This window comes from Euwallacea similis, chromosome 1 (genome assembly GCF_039881205.1).
Source record: "Euwallacea similis isolate ESF13 chromosome 1, ESF131.1, whole genome shotgun sequence".
NCBI lineage: Eukaryota > Metazoa > Arthropoda > Insecta > Coleoptera > Curculionidae > Euwallacea > Euwallacea similis.
In genome coordinates this window covers 6,746,882-6,766,726 of record NC_089609.1, presented here as the reverse complement: position 1 = coordinate 6,766,726, position 19,845 = coordinate 6,746,882, and the positions used below count along the sequence as shown (strand labels likewise).

The window sequence follows — 19,845 nt, the reverse complement described above, 5'->3', positions numbered from 1 at the left end:
GTCAGGACAATTTATATTGGAGGAATACGTTGGGACATTTTCCTTTGAACAAACGTACTCTCTTATTTGTACTGTTCGATTTAATCTCCACATCGTTTTCATACAAGTTATGTATGTGGACGATTGATCACGTACATTAGTCAACATATATTTTGTCAAAATTAATTTTTCCCAAAATTATTAAAGATATATAGTTTGAGTCCTTTTTACTCTCCAACCCCCTATTTTGATACATGTTTATATAGAGTTTGCATACTATTTTGGGACTGTCCTACCTTTATGGCACATAGTGTCATTAACTTACACATCTTTGCCTTATTTTGTAAGGAAGGTCAACTATGATTCCAATCCTCACACATTTCATAAAAAATACTTAACAATAAATACTATAACTAGAGTTTAATAACCTCTTTGTTCTAAGAAGTATTTTACAGCATTTACATAATCACCATGAATTCTTATATAACCAGCAAATTCATTCACTTGAGTTCTAATTGGTTGGAAAAATTGAGGTGCCAAAAACTCTCGGATTTCCTTTTCCAACAACCAAATATCTCCTTTAATATTTTTAAGAAATGTCGTTTTCTTTGTTTTCAAGTTGGATATTTTCAAATAGCAAGGAATCATGTGATTTTTGGTTCGAAGAACACAATATGGACGATCCATTAGGTTTTCAACTTGTGGTTTCCATCCTAGAAATTTAATTATTATCAATTTATTATTGTAGTTTCTGGGGCTTAAGTTTTGTACTAACCATATGGGATAGTACTCAGAGTAAAGCTTTGATATATGTTCATTTTGAGGCCCTGGGGCCTCACATATTAATGTCAATTAAACTACTCAATAATAGGTCCCAATGATGATATTTTAAAGCCTTATTTTAGAAAGTGGTATAACAAAGAGTAATTGGAATACAATCTAAATAAAAAAAGAATTATTGAATACCAATAATTTTTGTAATCAAACTCTTCCATCATTAATTTGAATTTATTGTTGAGTAGTTTAGCTAATGAACAACTTTTCAAATTGATAATAATAGTCTTCATAGCACAACTACTAGAATGTACAAAGGTGGAAAATACCCCATATCATATTTTCATAACCACCTGTAATGAGAAACTAGGTTCATCATTAAATGAAACTAACTTTGTAGTCCTTCATAATGGTTTTGAGTTAGGATTTGCATTTTTTCATATTTTCAAGCCCATTTTGATTGAAATTAGTCTCTTACATCCATTACTGCTTTTAATGAAAAAAAGAGCAAATAAAGTTAAATGAATTTTATCACCCAATTGAGGCTTCTACCCAAAAATTTACTTCATGCCTAATATGATTTGAAAAGCTGCTCCTCAGTTGGTTTCTTCAATTTTTAAATCTGTTGTGCTAGGTCAGAACCCAATATTTTAATAGGTTTTGTATAATAGTATATTATGTATTCATATACAACATTTCTTTAGTTAAATATCTTGTGTAAAATATATGGGACCAGTATTAGCACCACAAAAATTTACATAATCTCATACCTGAGGGATATCTATCTTTTTTCAAAGGTTCAGGCACCACAGTTGGGGGTAAAACTTGCTGAACATACTGCCAATCAATAGGATCCTTTGTGGTTTCATATTGCCTAGATGGGGTATCAATATCTTCTAGTTGTAAGGAAGATAAGTAACTAGACTCTCGGATTTGTGAAACCTATCATATTTTATTTAGTTAACATTTCAAACAACTAAGTAAAAATTACCTTCTGGGCCAGTATTGAAATTTGACGAAGTGGTATCAATTTGTTGATTAAAGACATCTTACTAAAAAATGAGATAGAGAAAATTACTATTATATTCCAAAGGTCTTCAAGACAAACTTTAAGTCTAAGTATAGCTTAAATTGACACTTCTACATGCAAAAGGATCAATTTAAACTACATTATAAACTTAAGGAAGTTTATGGATTTAGCAGGAACTTCTCAAAGCCCACAAGTTTGTAAGTTTTCAAAGGCAACTAGATCAATATACTGGCAGCTTTATATAGAAGATAACTTCTATTGAAACAAGACATTGACTAATACTCTGCGAATATTTCAATGTTTTCATGGATATTATCCTCTTATTAAAGTTGCTAAGACGTCTTAATTCAAGAATTTCATAACTGCCAACACCGGGCCAAATTCTAGAGCATGTGGGAGTGAGAAAGCGAATTAAAATGTTTGTTCTAGTAAAATGGGTCTATGCAATTCTTTAATCAATCAATTCATATTTTCACATGTTTACTCTAGAATCAAAGCCCTGATCAGAAAACCTACCAAAGCGTTGTTAATATTCTTCTAGAAATTCACTAATTAAAATCATTTTCATGAAAACTATTCTCTGAAAAACTAATAAACAATGAAATTGATTCTAACCTAAAATTTACCTCTTCTTCCCCTTTTTGGCGTCAACACAGCTGACAGTAATGAGCTGAAGTTAGTGTTAACAACTTCGGCTCAATGATGTAGAAAAAGTAGACTTAACGTGCCGCCGTCTTTGTCTCCATAGATTTTGTTTGAATGAAGTTATTTTAAAATTTAAATTAAACGAATTGGTGCACACATCTACAACGTAGCATTTCGCATCGTGAGGGGGCCGCGACATCTGGATTCTGAAAGGTTCCTTCGCTTTCAAAATGGCCTAATGAATTTATTTATAAATCCATAGAGGTGTCTTCATATTACATCTCATCTATGACCCGTAACCTAATAAAACACAAGTTTGAAAAAGTTTCTGATGTTATGGGATATACAAAATGTTTCATTTGAGAGTCGTCAGTTCTTAAAGGTAAGTGAACTTTGTTAGATTTATGTACAAAAGTCCGTTTCTTGAGCTCCATCATGAGAATTTCGGTAATCATATATCATTTTGAAATTTGAAAAATATCAGTAAATTTCAGAGGTATTTGACAAAAACTGAAATTTCAGAAAGACGTTATTACTTTTTCCTCAACGTATTTGGCGAGCTAATACAAAATTGTTTACAACCTCATCTTTACACTTTTACCTCTTCTACAACTAGGAGATTTCGTGTTGGGAATCCGACGTTTTGAATTCGACAGCCATCATCAATTTTGACTTTTCTTATTGGCGCCATCTTGATTTTTCATGTTTTTTAATACACCTTTTTTTAACTATGATGATTAGATACTTATTTTCTTTAACAAGTAATGCCTGAAGTTGGAAAAATGGACAAAAAAATTAATTTGTAAATATTCGCTTTTTACAAGTATCAAAAAATTGGGACACCACTTCTCATGATCACCCGGTATCCGTATATTAACAATAAGTTTTCTACAGATTAATAATCATTGTAGATACTTAGAGACCACATAAGAATTTATTTCTAATTGCACTTTCACCAAATTCTTGATACTCCTGTATGGAAACGCATATATTTTTCGTAAAAGTACTCAATGAGCCCAATATGGCACCGCCTTTCCAAACTAGTATTTGTCTGTCTGGGTCGACAATGATGTTGATGTTCATTGTAGCAGGTACTTTACTTTTCAATTCACTTTTCAGGCGAACATCAAGGCCACTGAATAGCGAATTTCCTAAAAAGAAAGGCATATCTATAAACTTTGTAACAAATCCCAGTTTTAATCAACTGCAAAGCGATAATGATAAACAATATAATAAGTGCATTGAAAATTATCGGTACGTTTTGGACGAATGCGTAAGAATGCTAATAGGGATTAAAAAATCGCGGAAGTGCTCAAAAACATAATAAACAAAAATATATTCGAGAAGACCTGAATAAAATGTCTTAGAAAACGGACCAATACCTATTTTATGGAAACGGAAAGTAATATGAAAAATTTAAACTGTGGATTTTCAATAGAGTAGAATAAACTTAAACAATCCTTTAACAAAAGTTGTATGGAAAAATAGGATTAATATAATTTTATCAAAATTTGGGTATATTTCTGGAAAAAATATCATTGATGACGTCATAACTCGTTACTCCAACATCTTAAAAATGAACTTCTTCAGGTTGAAATGGATAATCCAATCCCATTGGAGACCCATAGTTTAAATTTTTCTATGATATTCCGTTTCCATAAAATAAGTATAAGGGCGTCGAGTGTGAGATGCTCTGTATTAGTATTGTCACCCTTGATGCATTTGATTTGATTAATTAATGCAGTTAGTTGTGGTACTTGCCCATTCATGGTAATAAGATATGTAAGAAATCAAATTACCTCCTGATAGAATTATGTTGTTAGCAAAGTCTTTCCTTAGGTCAACCCCACACTTGAATATTGATTGAAAAATCATGTCGTGAATACCGGGCGTATCAAATTGTTCTACCAAGACCGGTTCAAAAAGGGGACGAGTGGCGCTGTACCTTTCCTCAGCTGAAATCGAACATAAAATGTTTATACATAATATGAAGGAATGTAGGAAATACAGAATGTCCTGAAAGGTCATGTCGTAAATGCCTGGGTTGGACTGGAAGAAGAGATCAAGATAATATTCATACCTCGTGTAAAAAAAATCATATTTCTATTATTTATAGATACACTGGTCCTCAAACTTACAACAGAATTTCAGAGACTATTTTAATTATAAAATGTAAATTATTTCGTTGGTAACAACATTCTATCATACAGGTATAGTCAAAATTAAGTTTTTGATTTCATAAATATTTAACGTTTAACCAAATGTAATCATTTACTAGTGAAGTTACTTCCATCACCAAAAGTTTATTAGTTTTATTTATTTATTTTAAATTATTTATAATTAAAAATTAAGTTGTTACCAACTATACTAAAGTCTAATTTTGACACCCCGTATACCTGTAAGCAAACGAGATAGGATTTTTTTTCATATGAGGTACAAACTTATTTAGATCTCCCCTTTACAACTTATCATTTACAACATGACCTTTCAAAATATTCTATACATTACTATAAGTCATTGTAAATACCTAGGGTCACTGTTCGTCCATCGGGCAATAAATACTCTGTTGTGAGCGTATCACGGTAATCTCTGTGATTTGGCACAAAGCAGAGTTTTTCCTTTAATAATCTGGACTCTTCTGTACTAGAAAATTTGGTATTATCATTGTTTTCCTGACTTACCAAACGAATGTTTTGACTTACTTGATATTTATTGATTTTTTTTCGTTTAATATTTTAGAAAGATATCGCTCGATATCCGATCCTCCAATATTCACCCTTAAAATAGCATCAGATATTGCAAAACCACTTATGATTGGTACTATAGTGGTCACTCCATGTCCACTTTCCACTATTAATCCGGCAGGTCTTCCTAAAATATAAAATTCATTACAGTTGCTTATGAATTAACCTTTAATTTGATATTGAATCTTATAGGATATACAGTAACCTGAACTAAATGGTAAAAATTTAAGGGAAATGATCAAAATCAATATTTTGCTGTAGCTCTAAACCAAGAGATGATCGAAAATTCGAACCCCGCTAGACATTGGGAGTGTTCTATTCATTATTGTCTATCTGCTATTATTACCGGAATTTCCTATACAAATATCGAAATTTGCCACCCTGTACTGTATGTATATGTCAAATATCCACATTCTATTTTAAAAATTAGTCTCCTGTGGTTATATTATTATATGTGAACACCTTATATTATGAGATGTGTGATGTCCATCATAATATATTAATGTATGACCCTTAAATACATAATGTACGCAAAATATAGCGGGTGATATTACCTTCACATAAATTACTAATAAATTAATATAATTAGTATTTGTAATAGTTTTACATACCTGAAGAATAAAAGGTCAAAACAGAATGCATTTCTTCATAAAGCGCGGGTACCTGAAATTTTTCAAAAAATAATTCTGCGATTTTATTCCTGTCTCGTTGAGGGTTCTTTGGTGGTTGGGTGATTAATACCGGATGCTCTTCTGATCTACGAAACTTTTTGATGTTAAACGTTTCCTGTGGCTCCCCGCAAATTGCAAACTAAACAGTCGGCCAATAGTTTAGTAAGATCGGACCGATTTAATATAAATGAATGTGCACGCTCATATATGTTTTTGTATCATTAAGCTACCGACTAAACTGTCGGCTGACAAAAAGTTGGTGGTCTGAGGAAGACCCTTACATGAACAGTCTGTTACCTACCTTAAAACCAACTGTGCTTCATAAATGTGTCTAAGAAGATCTTCTACACGATCATAGTCTTTTATAATTCCCCACTGTACTGGAGACACGGAGACATTATTGTCTCCTTTAAAATCACATGTTTCGGAATTGCCATAATCTCCTGATGTTGGAATAATACAACTGGGATTTCCATTGTCAGCTAGTCCTGCTTTGGTTTGCCCCGAGCCTATGTCCAGTACCAACGTCGATTTAAGAGTGTTCATTTGATATATTTAATATGAAGGATCCGAATTTCTAAAAATTAAGACCCGATAACTATACAGGACCGTTAATGTACAAATTTAGAGAGTAGACTTCTCTCACTAAATTATAGAAAAATTCTATGTCAAAAAATGTTCACAGACAACTCATCACGAAAACACTGCAATGCGTAGTACCACGTGTTAGGAGTTGAACAGTATTTCCATATATTAAATAAAATATGCCGATTTGTTTCTCTCTAAATTCCTTCTCTTGGCAAACTGGACCAGTCACCTTTTTGTCGTGTATGAAGAAGTTTGTTGGTACCCTTGGTGCCTCATGCCTGTTGCTCTCTGAATCTGTTACATGCTTTGCCAGCAGTATGCTCGGTATTAGTATGATATCATTACCCCATATACAGACGTGAAAATTCACTTTTAGTTAGTTTTTTTGAATACTTGAGATTGCCTATAAAAATGGCAGTTTCTGAACACCGCATTCAATTCCCGCAAAAACTTTAGTAATTATCTTTTTTTAATACGATACAGCACAACTTTTTTAGCATTATCAAGCGCAAAAGATATTCTCCAGTAAATTCAGAAAAGGTCAAAAGGTGAAGTTAGAACCTTTTGACCTTCTTCGTTTTTTTTTGGAATAATAAACCGCTCAATTTTAATATACGCACTATATTCACACTGACATTAACAGTGGGAAACCCATAACTATAACCCTACCTATGTATCCGTATTATATTATTTAAATTGTCAACAAGTTACAAGTAGGTACCTATATTTTTACCTAAAATAAATATTAAATACCTACATACTTAAAATACGTACACTCACTAAAGGAATGGCAATTTGCTTGGAAACACTAAATAATCTTGCTAAATAAATATCACATCAAGGTGCGCTCTACTACCACAGTCAGTTGATTATTATCAAACACATTCTTCGAAAACAACCTGGAATAGCTTATTTGGAACTTTCACGCAAAACACGAAGAAACTGTTTATTATTGCAAATTCGAATGTGTTATGTGGTGGCACCTACGAAATATTTAGTTGCGTTATAATCGGTAGGTACCACATTTTAGTTAGAAGCGCGGACCGGAACCATTATACACAAGCTGTTATACGTATACCATTGCGAATGTAGATCTCTAAAAATAACACATTGGTTAATTGAATGGAATGCCCTGACTAATATGCGAACGAGGTACCTTTCTATCAGGTACTTTATGTTAGGTACACACATACCTACCCGTTTTCAATGACTAAGACTAAATTAGACATAGGTTGTTATAATGCTTGACCGTAGTAAACCTAATTAATAGGTATTACTATAATTCTCGTTGGTTATACCTTACCACAAAATGCAGGCTGCAAATATATAGTTTAGTTCCATGCGTTGGCACCAGAACCGTCTTTCGCTTAATTAAGACTGTAATATTTCCCTCGCCACAACATCAAGAAATCACCAAAATCAATATTGTGTATAGCACCCAAAACTTTGTACAATGCAATAAATAGGTAATCGATGAGCAGTAACTAATTGATAGCATTATAAGTATTTTCCATGAGATAGTAATTTTGAGTAATGGGACATTACCAAGCATGCGTCACAGCAAATTGCTATTTGAAAATCCACTTATTCCAATTTTAAAACTAGAAATGAATTGTCGAATTAACTACTTCCTATAGGGACGAAGAAATATCTGTTATAGTTTAACAAGATTTTAGAATTCGTTTAAATGAGGAAAATTCTAGGTATTTGTATTAGCAACGTAATGACGAAAAATAAACGGACCTAACTAATGTTCAAAGATAACGTTTCGGCTTTCTGGAAGCATTAGCAATTTAAGTTTTCTTTGCGGATCATACTGAATAAATAAAAATATATCCCTGCAAGCCATCGCGCAAATAGTTAGAACTTTTGTATTTAACATTTTGTTCGAAAACGATAAAAAAAAGTAAAAGGGGTTGTCGTTTTCATGAAACACCTGTACCTAAACATGAACTTAGACAGATTTCTTGTAGCTAAACAAAACAACTAAATTAATTTTACAAAGTTTATTTATATGCGAGAGCCTAGGAATAATAGTAATAATAACTTAGAAAAATGTTATTCATCATCTATATTATTAATACTTTGGCTTGGCGCATATACGGCATTTCGAGCCGTTAGGACTCAGTTCAATCATAGGGTAAGCCTAAGTCCAGTTTCATTGGAATAATTTAGAATTAAAATGATTCGAAATAAAATGAAAAATGACAGTCCAGCCGTACAGCCACCTACATTAAGAAGTATGTTAAATAACAGTACACAATTGGAATATTCGAGAGAACAAAACATAAACGATAATCGAGTATTATCGGAATGCTGACATAAAAATAACTAATATTAAGCTTAGAAGCATTTCCTGTGGACTATAGACGGACCTGATTCGTCGTATTCCTGCTTAGAAATCCACATTTGTTGGAAGGTGGACAGAGAAGCCAGAATGGAACCGCCAATCCAAACAGAGTATTTCCTCTCCGGAGGAGCTATGATTTTGATTTTCATAGTGGATGGAGCTAGTGCTGTTATCTCCTTTTGCATGCGATCGGCGATGCCAGGGTACATGGTGGTACCTCCGGAAAGAACCGTGTTTGCGTACAGATCCTTCCTAATGTCAACGTCGCATTTCATAATAGAATTGTAGGTAGTTTCATGAATACCACAGGCTTCCATGCCCAAGAAAGAAGGTTGGAACAAGGCCTCGGGGCAACGGAACCTTTCGTTTCCGATGGTAATGACTTGCCCATCGGGAAGTTCGTAGCTCTTTTCCAAAGAACTGGAGCTTGCAGCAGTAGCCATTTCTTGTTCGAAATCTAAAGCAACATAGCACAGTTTCTCTTTGATGTCACGGACTATTTCTCTTTCCGCAGTGGTGGTGAAGGAGTATCCTCGTTCCGTCAAGATTTTCATGAGGTAGTCGGTCAAGTCTCTACCAGCCAAATCCAGACGAAGGATGGCGTGAGGAAGGGCGTACCCCTCGTAGATGGGCACAGTGTGCGAGACACCATCCCCTGAGTCAAGCACAATACCAGTGGTACGACCAGAGGCGTATAGAGACAATACCGCTTGAATAGCTACATACATAGCGGGGGTGTTGAAAGTTTCAAACATTATTTGGGTCATCTTTTCCCTGTTGGCCTTGGGATTTAAGGGAGCTTCTGTCAGAAGAACAGGGTGTTCTTCTGGAGCAACTCGAAGTTCATTGTAGAAAGTGTGATGCCAGATCTTTTCCATATCGTCCCAGTTGGTTACTATACCGTGTTCAATTGGGTATTTAAGAGTAAGAATTCCTCTCTTGCTTTGAGCCTCATCGCCCACATACGAATCTTTTTGGCCCATGCCGACCATCACTCCCTGATGCCTGGGACGGCCCACAATTGAGGGGAAGACGGCACGAGGAGCATCGTCCCCGGCAAAACCGGCCTTACACATTCCTGATCCATTGTCTACTACCAATGCGGCAACTTCTTCGTCACACATGATGATTTATCTGCAATAAAAAACAGAATTGGTCAATTTCTTTTTAGACCTAACACTCAAGTACCTAATATTGATCACAACTATAATCTACGTATTACCTGACCTCAAACAGGTGAGGCCTTAAAGTACCGAAAATACGTCTAACGTTTGCAATGATAATTAAAAGAGCTTCAATGAGTCCTTTGACGTATCACACCACCTTCACAAGGAGTTATGAGCTACCGGGCAAAATTTTCGCATTTTTCCTTCTTTTAATCACATTACACTTCTTCACTTCAGACTACAGTGCTGACTCATGGTTTTGGAGGGTTAAGATCATGCCGTGAGAGCATTTCCTCAGCAAAAGAAAGCCAAAAGAATTCTGCGTGCTCTTTACTGAATGATTTTTTATAGGCCATATTTTGTCAATCTAAAGATCATGCTTCTGCCATCTGTTTATCTTTCTATATTGTTTTGAGTTACATCCAAGTGGGGAGGGTCACATTCTGCAAACACTTCACTCACGTGGAACTAAAAGGGAAATTCTTTTAGAGCTTCCAAAATTTATTAAAAACACGGTATGTCTGGTTCATCTGGTATGCCTTGACAATGGATTTTTGCTAAAAATGCAAGGATATGATGTGACTTATAATCATTCTATAATTAAATGAAAATGTCATTAAAGCCTCATCTGGTGTGGTTGATGACGACCTCTAGCAACCAAAAGGAACTATACATACAGGGTGTCCCGGTTTGTTTCGGACAAATTGATATGGGAGATAAACCTCATTATTTTAAGCAAAAAAGATCATATGGACATGGGTCCGATCTGGATCGGGAGCGAAGTTACAGGGTGTTAAAATTTATGAAAAAAATAGTTTTTTATTTTATTGTAGTGGACTTACTACAGACAGATCCTTCAAATTTTATATGCATATTAGGTAATGCTGCTTAAAACGAGAGTAAATTTCCTCCAATTACTATACAGGGTATTGCATTTTCCGAGGTCTTGGTTCATAAAATCCTTTAAAAAAATTTGCTCGTACACCACTGCTGAATTTTTATATTTTTTTAACTTTTCCCATCTGTTACCTAAATTTTGACTCTTAGTTTTTGGTCGAATTCTGTACCGTTTCCTCATAAAATAATTAATTTATAAATTCAGTCAAATCTACAGACGTCAAAAAGTTCATACTATTTTGACATTTCATATTAGTTTAACTATCAAAATAATGTTTTTGACGATAATGAACTTTTTTGCTTAAAATAATAAGGTTTATCTTCCGTATCAATTTGTCCGAATCAAGCCGGGATACCCTGTAAATAATTTCAGTTTAAAAACAGGGACAGGTGTAAAAACCATAAATCCTTCACACTAAAAAGTTTACTTTCATACCTACCAAACAATAGATATGGATATTTGAGGGTAATTAACGACAAATACTGAAACTCCCATTAAATTTTCAATTTTTTTATTAAACACTTTTCCATCAATATTCAATAATGACTAAAAACGTAATTATATTTATAAGTAAAATAAGAGTCTGCACAACAGGTAATAACTTACAAAAGATAGTATTAATACTTTGGCCTAGTGCATATTACGTGTACGGTCTTTTTAAATTCATCCCATATCAAAATGGCAGTCCTGGTCGCACGGCGACCTCTCGTAAGTATCGCGAATATAATACAAAAAAAAATAATAAAAAAATGCATGGAATAATGGAATGGAAACGATGCATATTATAATATGCATCGTTCCCATATTATGATATTATAATATGCATCGTTCCCATTCGTATAATAAACCACTAACAAACTTAGAAGCATTTTCTGTGCACGATGGATGGACCAGACTCATCATATTCTTGTTTTGAGATCCACATCTGTTGGAAGGTGGACAGAGAGGCAAGGATGGAACCTCCGATCCATACAGAGTATTTCCTCTCCGGGGGTGCAATGATTTTGATCTTCATCGTCGATGGAGCCAGGGCCGTGATTTCTTTTTGCATGCGGTCGGCGATACCTGGGTACATGGTAGTACCTCCAGAGAGCACGGTGTTAGCGTACAAGTCTTTCCTGATGTCAACATCGCACTTCATGATGGAGTTGTAGGTGGTTTCGTGGATGCCAGCGGCTTCCATGCCCAAGAAAGAGGGTTGGAACAGAGCCTCTGGACAACGGAATCTCTCGTTTCCAATGGTAATAACTTGTCCATCAGGAAGCTCATAGCTCTTCTCCAAGGAGCTGGAGCTGGCTGCAGTAGCCATTTCTTGTTCAAAGTCTAGAGCAACGTAACAGAGTTTCTCTTTAATGTCACGGACAATTTCTCTCTCAGCTGTAGTAGTAAAGGAGTATCCACGTTCGGTCAAGATCTTCATGAGGTAGTCAGTCAAGTCACGGCCAGCCAAATCCAGACGAAGGATGGCATGAGGAAGGGCATATCCTTCATAGATGGGTACAGTATGCGAGACACCATCTCCAGAGTCAAGTACGATACCAGTGGTACGACCAGACGCGTATAAAGACAAAACAGCTTGAATGGCGACGTACATGGCGGGAGTGTTGAAGGTCTCAAACATGATTTGGGTCATCTTTTCTCTGTTGGCCTTGGGGTTCAATGGAGCTTCAGTGAGAAGTACTGGATGTTCCTCAGGAGCCACACGAAGTTCGTTGTAAAAAGTGTGATGCCAGATCTTTTCCATATCGTCCCAGTTGGTTACGATACCGTGTTCAATTGGATATTTTAGAGTGAGGATTCCTCTCTTGCTTTGGGCTTCGTCACCCACATAGGAATCTTTTTGGCCCATTCCGACCATGACGCCCTGATGTCTGGGGCGACCGACGATTGAAGGAAAAACAGCACGGGGTGCATCGTCCCCGGCAAAACCGGCTTTGCACATACCGGATCCATTGTCTACGACCAAAGCGGCAACTTCTTCGTCACACATGTTGATTTGTTAGTGCTGAAAAGAAAGGGAAAGATTTTATCAAATCAACGTCCAATAGAATTAGGTTGCAACATATCACAGATTTAGAATTAATTATTGGGGAAGTTCACCTAAACTTTACGAGTTACGGTTTAATTTTAAATCATGAATTTCTACTCTACTGCATACTTACCTTTTGCAAGAACAAAAATTCCTAATTCAAAACTAACATCGATTTATTACAGAAGATTTTCGCATCAATTAAGTAAATTTTCACAAATTGAACTCATTAAGCTAACAAAAAGGATCAATAATGGGCCAACCAGGTTGGACAATCAAATAATCATAGACCGGTAATTATTGTTAAATACGTATGTGGTGAACTACCCCCATAGTAACAAGAATCGTTAAAATGGTTTAACACATTAATGGTACTTTTCAAGCGACGAAACCGGTTTAAAGACGGAATATTCTCTACCTATTTAAGATTTGAAAAATGGCCAGCTTCAAGACGGGAAACGAAATGGTTGGCGCAGGCCAGTGATCAATAAAATCCGTTATGAAAACCGGTACGTACCGGCCGGCATAAGTTTTGAATAAAGTGATCGGGCGAATTAAGAATTTTAACCATCAACATGCACATAATGTTTCAGATGAAACTTATTACGACACATTGATATACGTACAGTAAAACTCGGTTAAAGCATACCCTGGATACAGCGAACACTCGGTTTTAGCGAACAAAATTAAAAGTCCCGTTTTATTTTCCGTATAACTACATACTTTAGTCACTCGGATAAAGCGAATTCATGTATAATGAACAATCGGTTTAAACGAACACTTTTCAACACAAAACAAGGAGATATCGGTTAGAACGAACTAATATCGATTTTTAAATTAAAATTCTCATCGGAGGATCCCTGGATCACATATTCATCATAATGTTTTTTTTTTTCATTAGATTCAAAAGGAGAAATTCAACGTCAGTGTTATCCTACGATGCTTTTTCTTTTAGCAGCGGCTAGGCAAGGTACTGGGATTTATATTGTTTTACCGTTCTTGGCTTAATTTATTTGTTCATGTATAAGCCTAGGTTTAGACCTGTAATGAAATTACGCAATTAATTTGCGTCACTCGATTTAAAATTGATTTTCATTCATGTTTAGGTTTGGTCTAGACTGTAATCAGGCACCCTTTTCATCCAAGATCCGTTAGCATGAGAAAAATTTTAATGTTTTTTGTTTAGTTTAGGTTCAATATTTAAGCAGACTTCACAAGAGGGCAGAATGTTGTTTACTCGTTATTCTCGATTGTGACGGTTTTCGCGATTGTTGTATCACGTTGGCGTTCGTATGAATAAACCTTAACAAAAGTAGTGAAATTTGTTAGTGCATCACTTGGAGGAAATAACACCCTTGGAACACGCGAATTCTATGTTGTAAAGTGTAATTTACCCTTAGATTACGCCTATGTACTCCACTATTTTAGTAATATGCTCAAGATAACCATACGTTGGAGACCGTGGCTCGACAGATTTAAGTTAAGTCACAACATATCGGTGGGTAAAATCCATGGAGAAACAGCTGGGGTGTAACCTGCAGTAACATCTGAATAGCTCCAAAATAAATGGCCAAGTATTAGTGCTGGATATGAATTGAACGATATCTTCAATGGAGATGAAACAGGTTTGTTTTATAGAATGACTCCAGATAAAACATTAAAATTTAAGGGAGAGAAATATAGTGGTGGAAAACAAAGCAAAGAAAAAATTACTGTGTGGGTTTGTGCTAATATGACTGGAACTGAAAAACGTCCATTGATGATAATCGGTAAATCTAAATCACCGAGATGTTTCAAAAATAAAGACAAGTTACCTTTAAATTACGTATCGAATAAAAGAGCATGGATGAAGAACTTAGAAGGAAAAAAAGAAAAATAATATTGATTTTACACAACTGTCCAGTACATCCACAACTAAGAAATCGTAGATTTATTAAACTTGTTTTCCTACCCCCCAATTCCACTGCCATTTTACAACCAATGGACCAAGGTGTTATACGTTGTCTAAAGGCATACTATCGAAAAATGTTTTAATACGATTAAAAAACGCCTTTGAAAACAAGGAAGACTTCAAATCCACACTCTTCGATACAATAATAACGATAAGTGCATCATGGCGAAACGTTTCCGAAATAACAATTGGAAATAGTTTTCGTCATGCAGGATTTACCTCTGAATCCGTAAACAGAAGATGAAGAAAATGACATCCCGTTGGCGCATTTGAGGCTGAAGCTTGTTGGTGGTTAACTGCACTATGTAGAATTTGTGAATGAAGCGGATGAAGACGCATTCCTTTGGCTGCTTGAATTAAACAGCACAACAATATTGACATCAATGAATATTTCGAAATTTACATCAATTTAATAACCACTGCTGTTCCAAGCAATACTGAATTAATTGCATGTATCACCGTATCTGAGACGGCCTCTATGGAAGAACTCCTGGATAGTGAAAATGAGGAAGATGCAGCTAACGAAAATAATCTACCAAATGTGTCAGAGTCTCTCAATTATATGAATAAGATTTGTAAACTTTTGTACTGTTCTAACTCTGAACCTTTTGTATTTCAAGCTTTTCACAAATTATATAATTATATTGAAAGACAATCATTTGTAAAAAATCAAATATAAAATGAAATTACCGACTATTTTGAAATGAAAAAAAAGTTATTATAGCATGTAATTTTAGGGTAATTTAATATATAGATAATTCATATTTAGGTACGTTTGTGTTTTTTGTTAAATTTATAAATGAATTTTATGTTCGAAAAATGATTTTACGTACATCCTATTTAACTCGAACAAATATTATCGACAACTGGTTACAACGAACGCTCGGTTATGAACGAACAAAATCTCCGGTCCCCTCAAGTTCGTTATAACCGACTTCTACTGTATATGTACTCCTCATAATAATTTAAAAGTTTAACAGAATAATAATTGCAATAAAAAAGTTCAAAAAGAACTCTGGAACATTCCACTGGCAATATGTAGTTAATTGCCCTAAAGACGCAATAAGTACCTATCAGTGGTAAATGAGTAAGTAGATATGTAATAAATCCATCAAGTATCCTTCGAAAAATAGCACAAAATACTTCTAACACAAAATGTACAGATCGCGCCGGTCTTAAATCGGTAGAGAAGCACCAAAAATATCTATGAATTCCAACTTACTTTAATTGGTATATGGGTGAAAACTAAGTTTTGTTATTCCGTTAACCACAGCCAAACCGCCGTACTCACTCTAAAATATCACAAGACAGAAATGTGTGAAATTCAAAAGCGGTATTCCATTTATAATTATTAGACGCCCCACCTCGCGCACGGCGCAGTAGCGGCGGCGCATTGAACCAATGGCAAGAAAGATTTCCAAATAAGGAATTGTATTGCATCGATTTTCGTTCGCTGCCTCCCCCCACCGCCTCGGAAATCATCAGCGCTCGATCTGACATACTTTTTCGTTCAATTTTCAATGAAAAATGCCGTTTTTGTAAATGGTTAATGATCGAATGCTACCACCTTCTACGAATATAGAATTCCCTTATTTAGCATTAACATTAACGCAGTTAAAAATATCTCGGCACCTACATTGTAGTCATACATGCCACGCGAAGGTGGATGGTTTATTAGAATTATAAGAAAACACTCCTGTCACAAATCTAAAGAGTAAGTATGAGTGTTTTGACCGCCTTATTTCTAATAACGTTTGGGGAAAACAGTATGTCACCTAAACAAAAATGAAGAGTCTCTTTCATCCAATACCACACGCATTTTTACGCCTTTTTTAAACACAGTCATATGTCAAGCTACTCGGTTGAATGACAAACCTCTTGACTTTTAACGAACTCGTGGTTTTTATGGCTTGCAGGGCAGGTACAGATTTTTCTACAGAGATACTTTTTGTGTATGGAAACGGTGCACTATTTTCTAAATTAAAGCAGCTAAAAAAAACCGTTTAAAACAGAAACTGTAAGGTTTTTACCGATTCTAAAGGAAAATTTAGTATACTGGATCAATCAAAAGTTGCGACCAAGCGAAGTTCCCTTTTAACATAATGCCAAGTCAATTATTTTTTCTTAAAAGTTAACATTTAGTCAACGGAATATCTTTTTTGTGTTATAAGATTTTTGTTTAGAATTTGAAGGAGATGAATAAAAAAACAGGGCGTTCCATTAGAGAAAAAGAACTTTATTTTGGTAAGAGTTTTTAGTGATCCTGTATATAGAATTTTCCCTTAGAGTGAGACCTACAATTTTCGCCTTAAATGTCTCTTTCTACCCACCTTAGTTTAAAAATAATCCACGGGTTGCATACAAAAAAACTGTATAGTAATTTCTATTGGATGGTTGTGCATTATCACATTGACGAACTGAACAACATCAAACAGCCATTTAAATGTCTTAATATTAAAACAATAAAGTAAGCAACAAAACTATAAAAATATAAAGAACTCTAGCGCTTAAAGCGGCTTCTGATTACATGAGGCTATTCTCCCAGACAACAACCGGTGTTTTTGTGTTCAAATCCATTTCCTTTGTAGTAATTTTCCTTGGTACCACTCAAAAAAACTCCATTGTAAGGAGGTACCTAAGTAAGGTCAAACCTTGTATGAATCCTTTTTTATGTAAATAAATTCCTAGGACAGCCGACTTAACTTAGAATTTATTTCATAACCGGCCCAAGGCTTTTTTATAGCTATAATGTCGTATCATCACATTTGGTATAGTATGTATTACTCCGTAATAATGAGGGTTCTAATAAAAACCAGTTATAAGGGGGATCGAGGGTTTGTAAGTGCTTTGTGTTAGCCTTCAAACTAGTCAATTTAGCAGCCGAAAATGAGTTCTGATGGACGTAAAGCCCTTCGAAAACCGCGCCCCATAAATGGAATTTTCTAAATATATTGAGACGCTCTGTCTCAAGATACATGCATAAAACTTTCTTACAAGAGTTTAACTTGTAGTGCAAATTCACTGCGGGTATTAAAAAACCTACATCACTGCCAATGACGTGGACTAAACGCGTAGGTTTTGCTGTTATTCTGAAGAAAACTGTACATTTTGACATCAAAAAACGAATCTTTGAACATTTTGGTAGCTCGACGCACGCGGTGCTTTGCGGTGATTTACCGAAAAGCCGAGTGGGCCACAGTTAGAAAAATGAAATTTTTGCATCACAATTTTTCAGAGGTTTTCAAATTTTCAATTTACTTGCATAGCGTCCGGGATATACCATTTATAGGGCGCCATCTTTGAAGGGCTCTCTTAGACCTCATATCTAGTTATGTTTATATGAATTTTTTCGACCCGAGGACCTCCAAAAATATACCCCTAGTATCTTTCCGGACGCACTATATGAGCGAATTTTTTTTAAGTAGTTAGGGCATGGGGTCAGCCTTGGAACCAAACAGATTATTTCTAAAACTAGACCGGCTGGCGGCTTCTATACTCTTTTAGCCTGTGCCACCAACTTTGGATAAAAATAAAACAGAGATTTAGTAGGCAGATCCTACTACAACGCTTTATTGAATTGGGAGATCGGTGGTGCGTGGTGCTTATGGAGACGAACGCTGTCACCAAAAGCCGGTAAATTTTGAACTGTTTAATCCTACATTAAATCGATATTAATCTGGTTTTTGGTTACGTATAATAAGTAAGGCAAGAAAACGGCTTTCTGGAAACATATGGATTATCAAAAATTGGAACTTACCGTTTATTAAATTAGACACGTCACAAGATAACAACGATTTCAGCGAAACGAACAACTAAAACTAAGGAATGGGAAAAATCCGTTTGTTTGCCGCTCCGACTAGTCCACTCTCAAACCCGGAGGGTAGATTTAATAATGTGGAAATTTTCACCCTGCAGAAATTCGCAAGACGCAAACGTGATGTGATTATCTGACATTAACTTGAAGTTTTATTTGATGGTGTTGTAACTTACCTTTCAAAAAACGTGAAAAACCAATTAAAAATTAGAAAGATAAACATTCAGAAATGTGACCTCCCCTCGCGCTAAGGCGAATGGATTCGCCCGACCCCACTTGGCCTCGTGTAGTGACGTTACCATATATGGGCATAAAACTCGGCTCTTACTGTGATTGGTGGCCTCCAATAGTGGCATTTCATTCTAGCACACACACGTTGTTTGTTCTTTTCGCTCGCGGTTCTCGACAGTTCCCAGGACAGGCCGTAGGTCCTGCGGCCCTGCGTTGACGGTTGATGATGAAAATAAACTTATTAAAAATTTAATTAAAGTGACAGAAAAGACAAGTTGCTATTTATCATGTTTGTTGTTAGCGAATTTGTGCCTAGTCCATTCCACCCATTTTAATAAAATCAACTTAATTTAAACTTTCACTTCAATTAAAAATTAAGAAATCTGGTGGATTTACACTTCTGCACTGAAAATACGAGTTGAATTTATTTCAATGATGAGTTTTTACGTGGTGAATGTTTGCGTTATGGTCAAATTTCGCCTGCGTTTAATATTTATAGAAATAAATGCTAAAGAATGTAATAAATGCAAATAGACAACCAAAAAGTAAGTTATAGCAATAACGAAGCGTGACGAATTTTCACGAATTATATACCGAATTTGGCCCAAATCTTCTTCACTTTTTTTATGAATAAAATGTCACATGACCAACATAAGTCTACAAACGCATCGTTTTCTAAATGCAGGATGGTAAGTGTTAAAGTGTAATTGTTCACATTCTTGTCTTTATAGCTTCCACAGTTTTTGAAATATTTAGACCTACTACTCCCCTAGCTGCCAAATAAGCTTTTCAATTAATTTTTTCTACGAGTGTGCGACAAAGCCTGTTTTCCGCATTTAGAAGACCTTTTCCGAGAAGCTTTATATCTTATCTTCGAAATAGCCGATAGAAAAATTTGATAAGCGTATGATATTCTAAAACTAATCAGAGAGCTAGAATCAAATTAGCTAGATATAAAGAAGTCGGTGAAATTTG

General features: G+C 35.2%; 4 protein-coding genes across 7 annotated transcripts; all 4 read right to left on the bottom strand.

Moving 5' to 3' along the window:
* Positions 1-381: 381 nt before the first annotated feature.
* Positions 382-2,387, bottom strand: mRpL49 (mitochondrial ribosomal protein L49). Its single transcript, XM_066389781.1, has 4 exons — positions 2,300-2,387; positions 1,745-1,805; positions 1,524-1,695; positions 382-692 (listed from the first exon to the last, which is right to left on the bottom strand). Exons 2-4 carry the CDS (start codon positions 1,799-1,801, stop codon positions 400-402), a joined length of 522 nt encoding a protein of 173 aa, XP_066245878.1. The 5' UTR covers positions 1,802-1,805; positions 2,300-2,387; the 3' UTR covers positions 382-399.
* An 804-nt stretch (positions 2,388-3,191) lies between these two features.
* On the bottom strand, positions 3,192-7,867 carry LOC136411957 (actin, muscle-like). Of its 2 annotated transcripts, none has more exons than XM_066394776.1 (7): positions 7,735-7,867; positions 6,145-6,420; positions 5,784-5,929; positions 5,131-5,299; positions 4,956-5,071; positions 4,228-4,383; positions 3,192-3,579 (listed from the first exon to the last, which is right to left on the bottom strand). In XM_066394776.1, exons 2-7 carry the CDS (start codon positions 6,387-6,389, stop codon positions 3,344-3,346), a joined length of 1,068 nt encoding a protein of 355 aa, XP_066250873.1. In that variant the 5' UTR covers positions 6,390-6,420; positions 7,735-7,867; the 3' UTR covers positions 3,192-3,343. The 2 variants fall into 2 exon arrangements, with proteins under 2 accessions (XP_066250873.1, XP_066250862.1); XM_066394765.1 differs by lacking the exon at positions 7,735-7,867 and adding an exon at positions 7,206-7,677.
* Positions 7,868-8,422: 555 nt separating this feature from the next.
* On the bottom strand, positions 8,423-18,718 carry LOC136413415 (actin-5C). 2 transcript variants are annotated; one of them, XM_066396962.1, is made up of 2 exons: positions 18,583-18,718; positions 8,423-9,915 (listed from the first exon to the last, which is right to left on the bottom strand). In XM_066396962.1, exon 2 carries the CDS (start codon positions 9,903-9,905, stop codon positions 8,775-8,777), a length of 1,131 nt encoding a protein of 376 aa, XP_066253059.1. In that variant the 5' UTR covers positions 9,906-9,915; positions 18,583-18,718; the 3' UTR covers positions 8,423-8,774. The 2 variants fall into 2 exon arrangements, with proteins under 2 accessions (XP_066253059.1, XP_066253068.1); XM_066396971.1 differs by lacking the exon at positions 18,583-18,718 and adding an exon at positions 16,048-16,180.
* Positions 11,340-18,599, bottom strand: LOC136413404 (actin-5C-like). 2 transcript variants are annotated; one of them, XM_066396950.1, is made up of 2 exons: positions 18,583-18,599; positions 11,340-12,850 (listed from the first exon to the last, which is right to left on the bottom strand). In XM_066396950.1, exon 2 carries the CDS (start codon positions 12,833-12,835, stop codon positions 11,705-11,707), a length of 1,131 nt encoding a protein of 376 aa, XP_066253047.1. In that variant the 5' UTR covers positions 12,836-12,850; positions 18,583-18,599; the 3' UTR covers positions 11,340-11,704. The 2 variants fall into 2 exon arrangements, with proteins under 2 accessions (XP_066253047.1, XP_066253039.1); XM_066396942.1 differs by lacking the exon at positions 18,583-18,599 and adding an exon at positions 16,048-16,184.
* Positions 18,719-19,845: the final 1,127 nt, after the last annotated feature.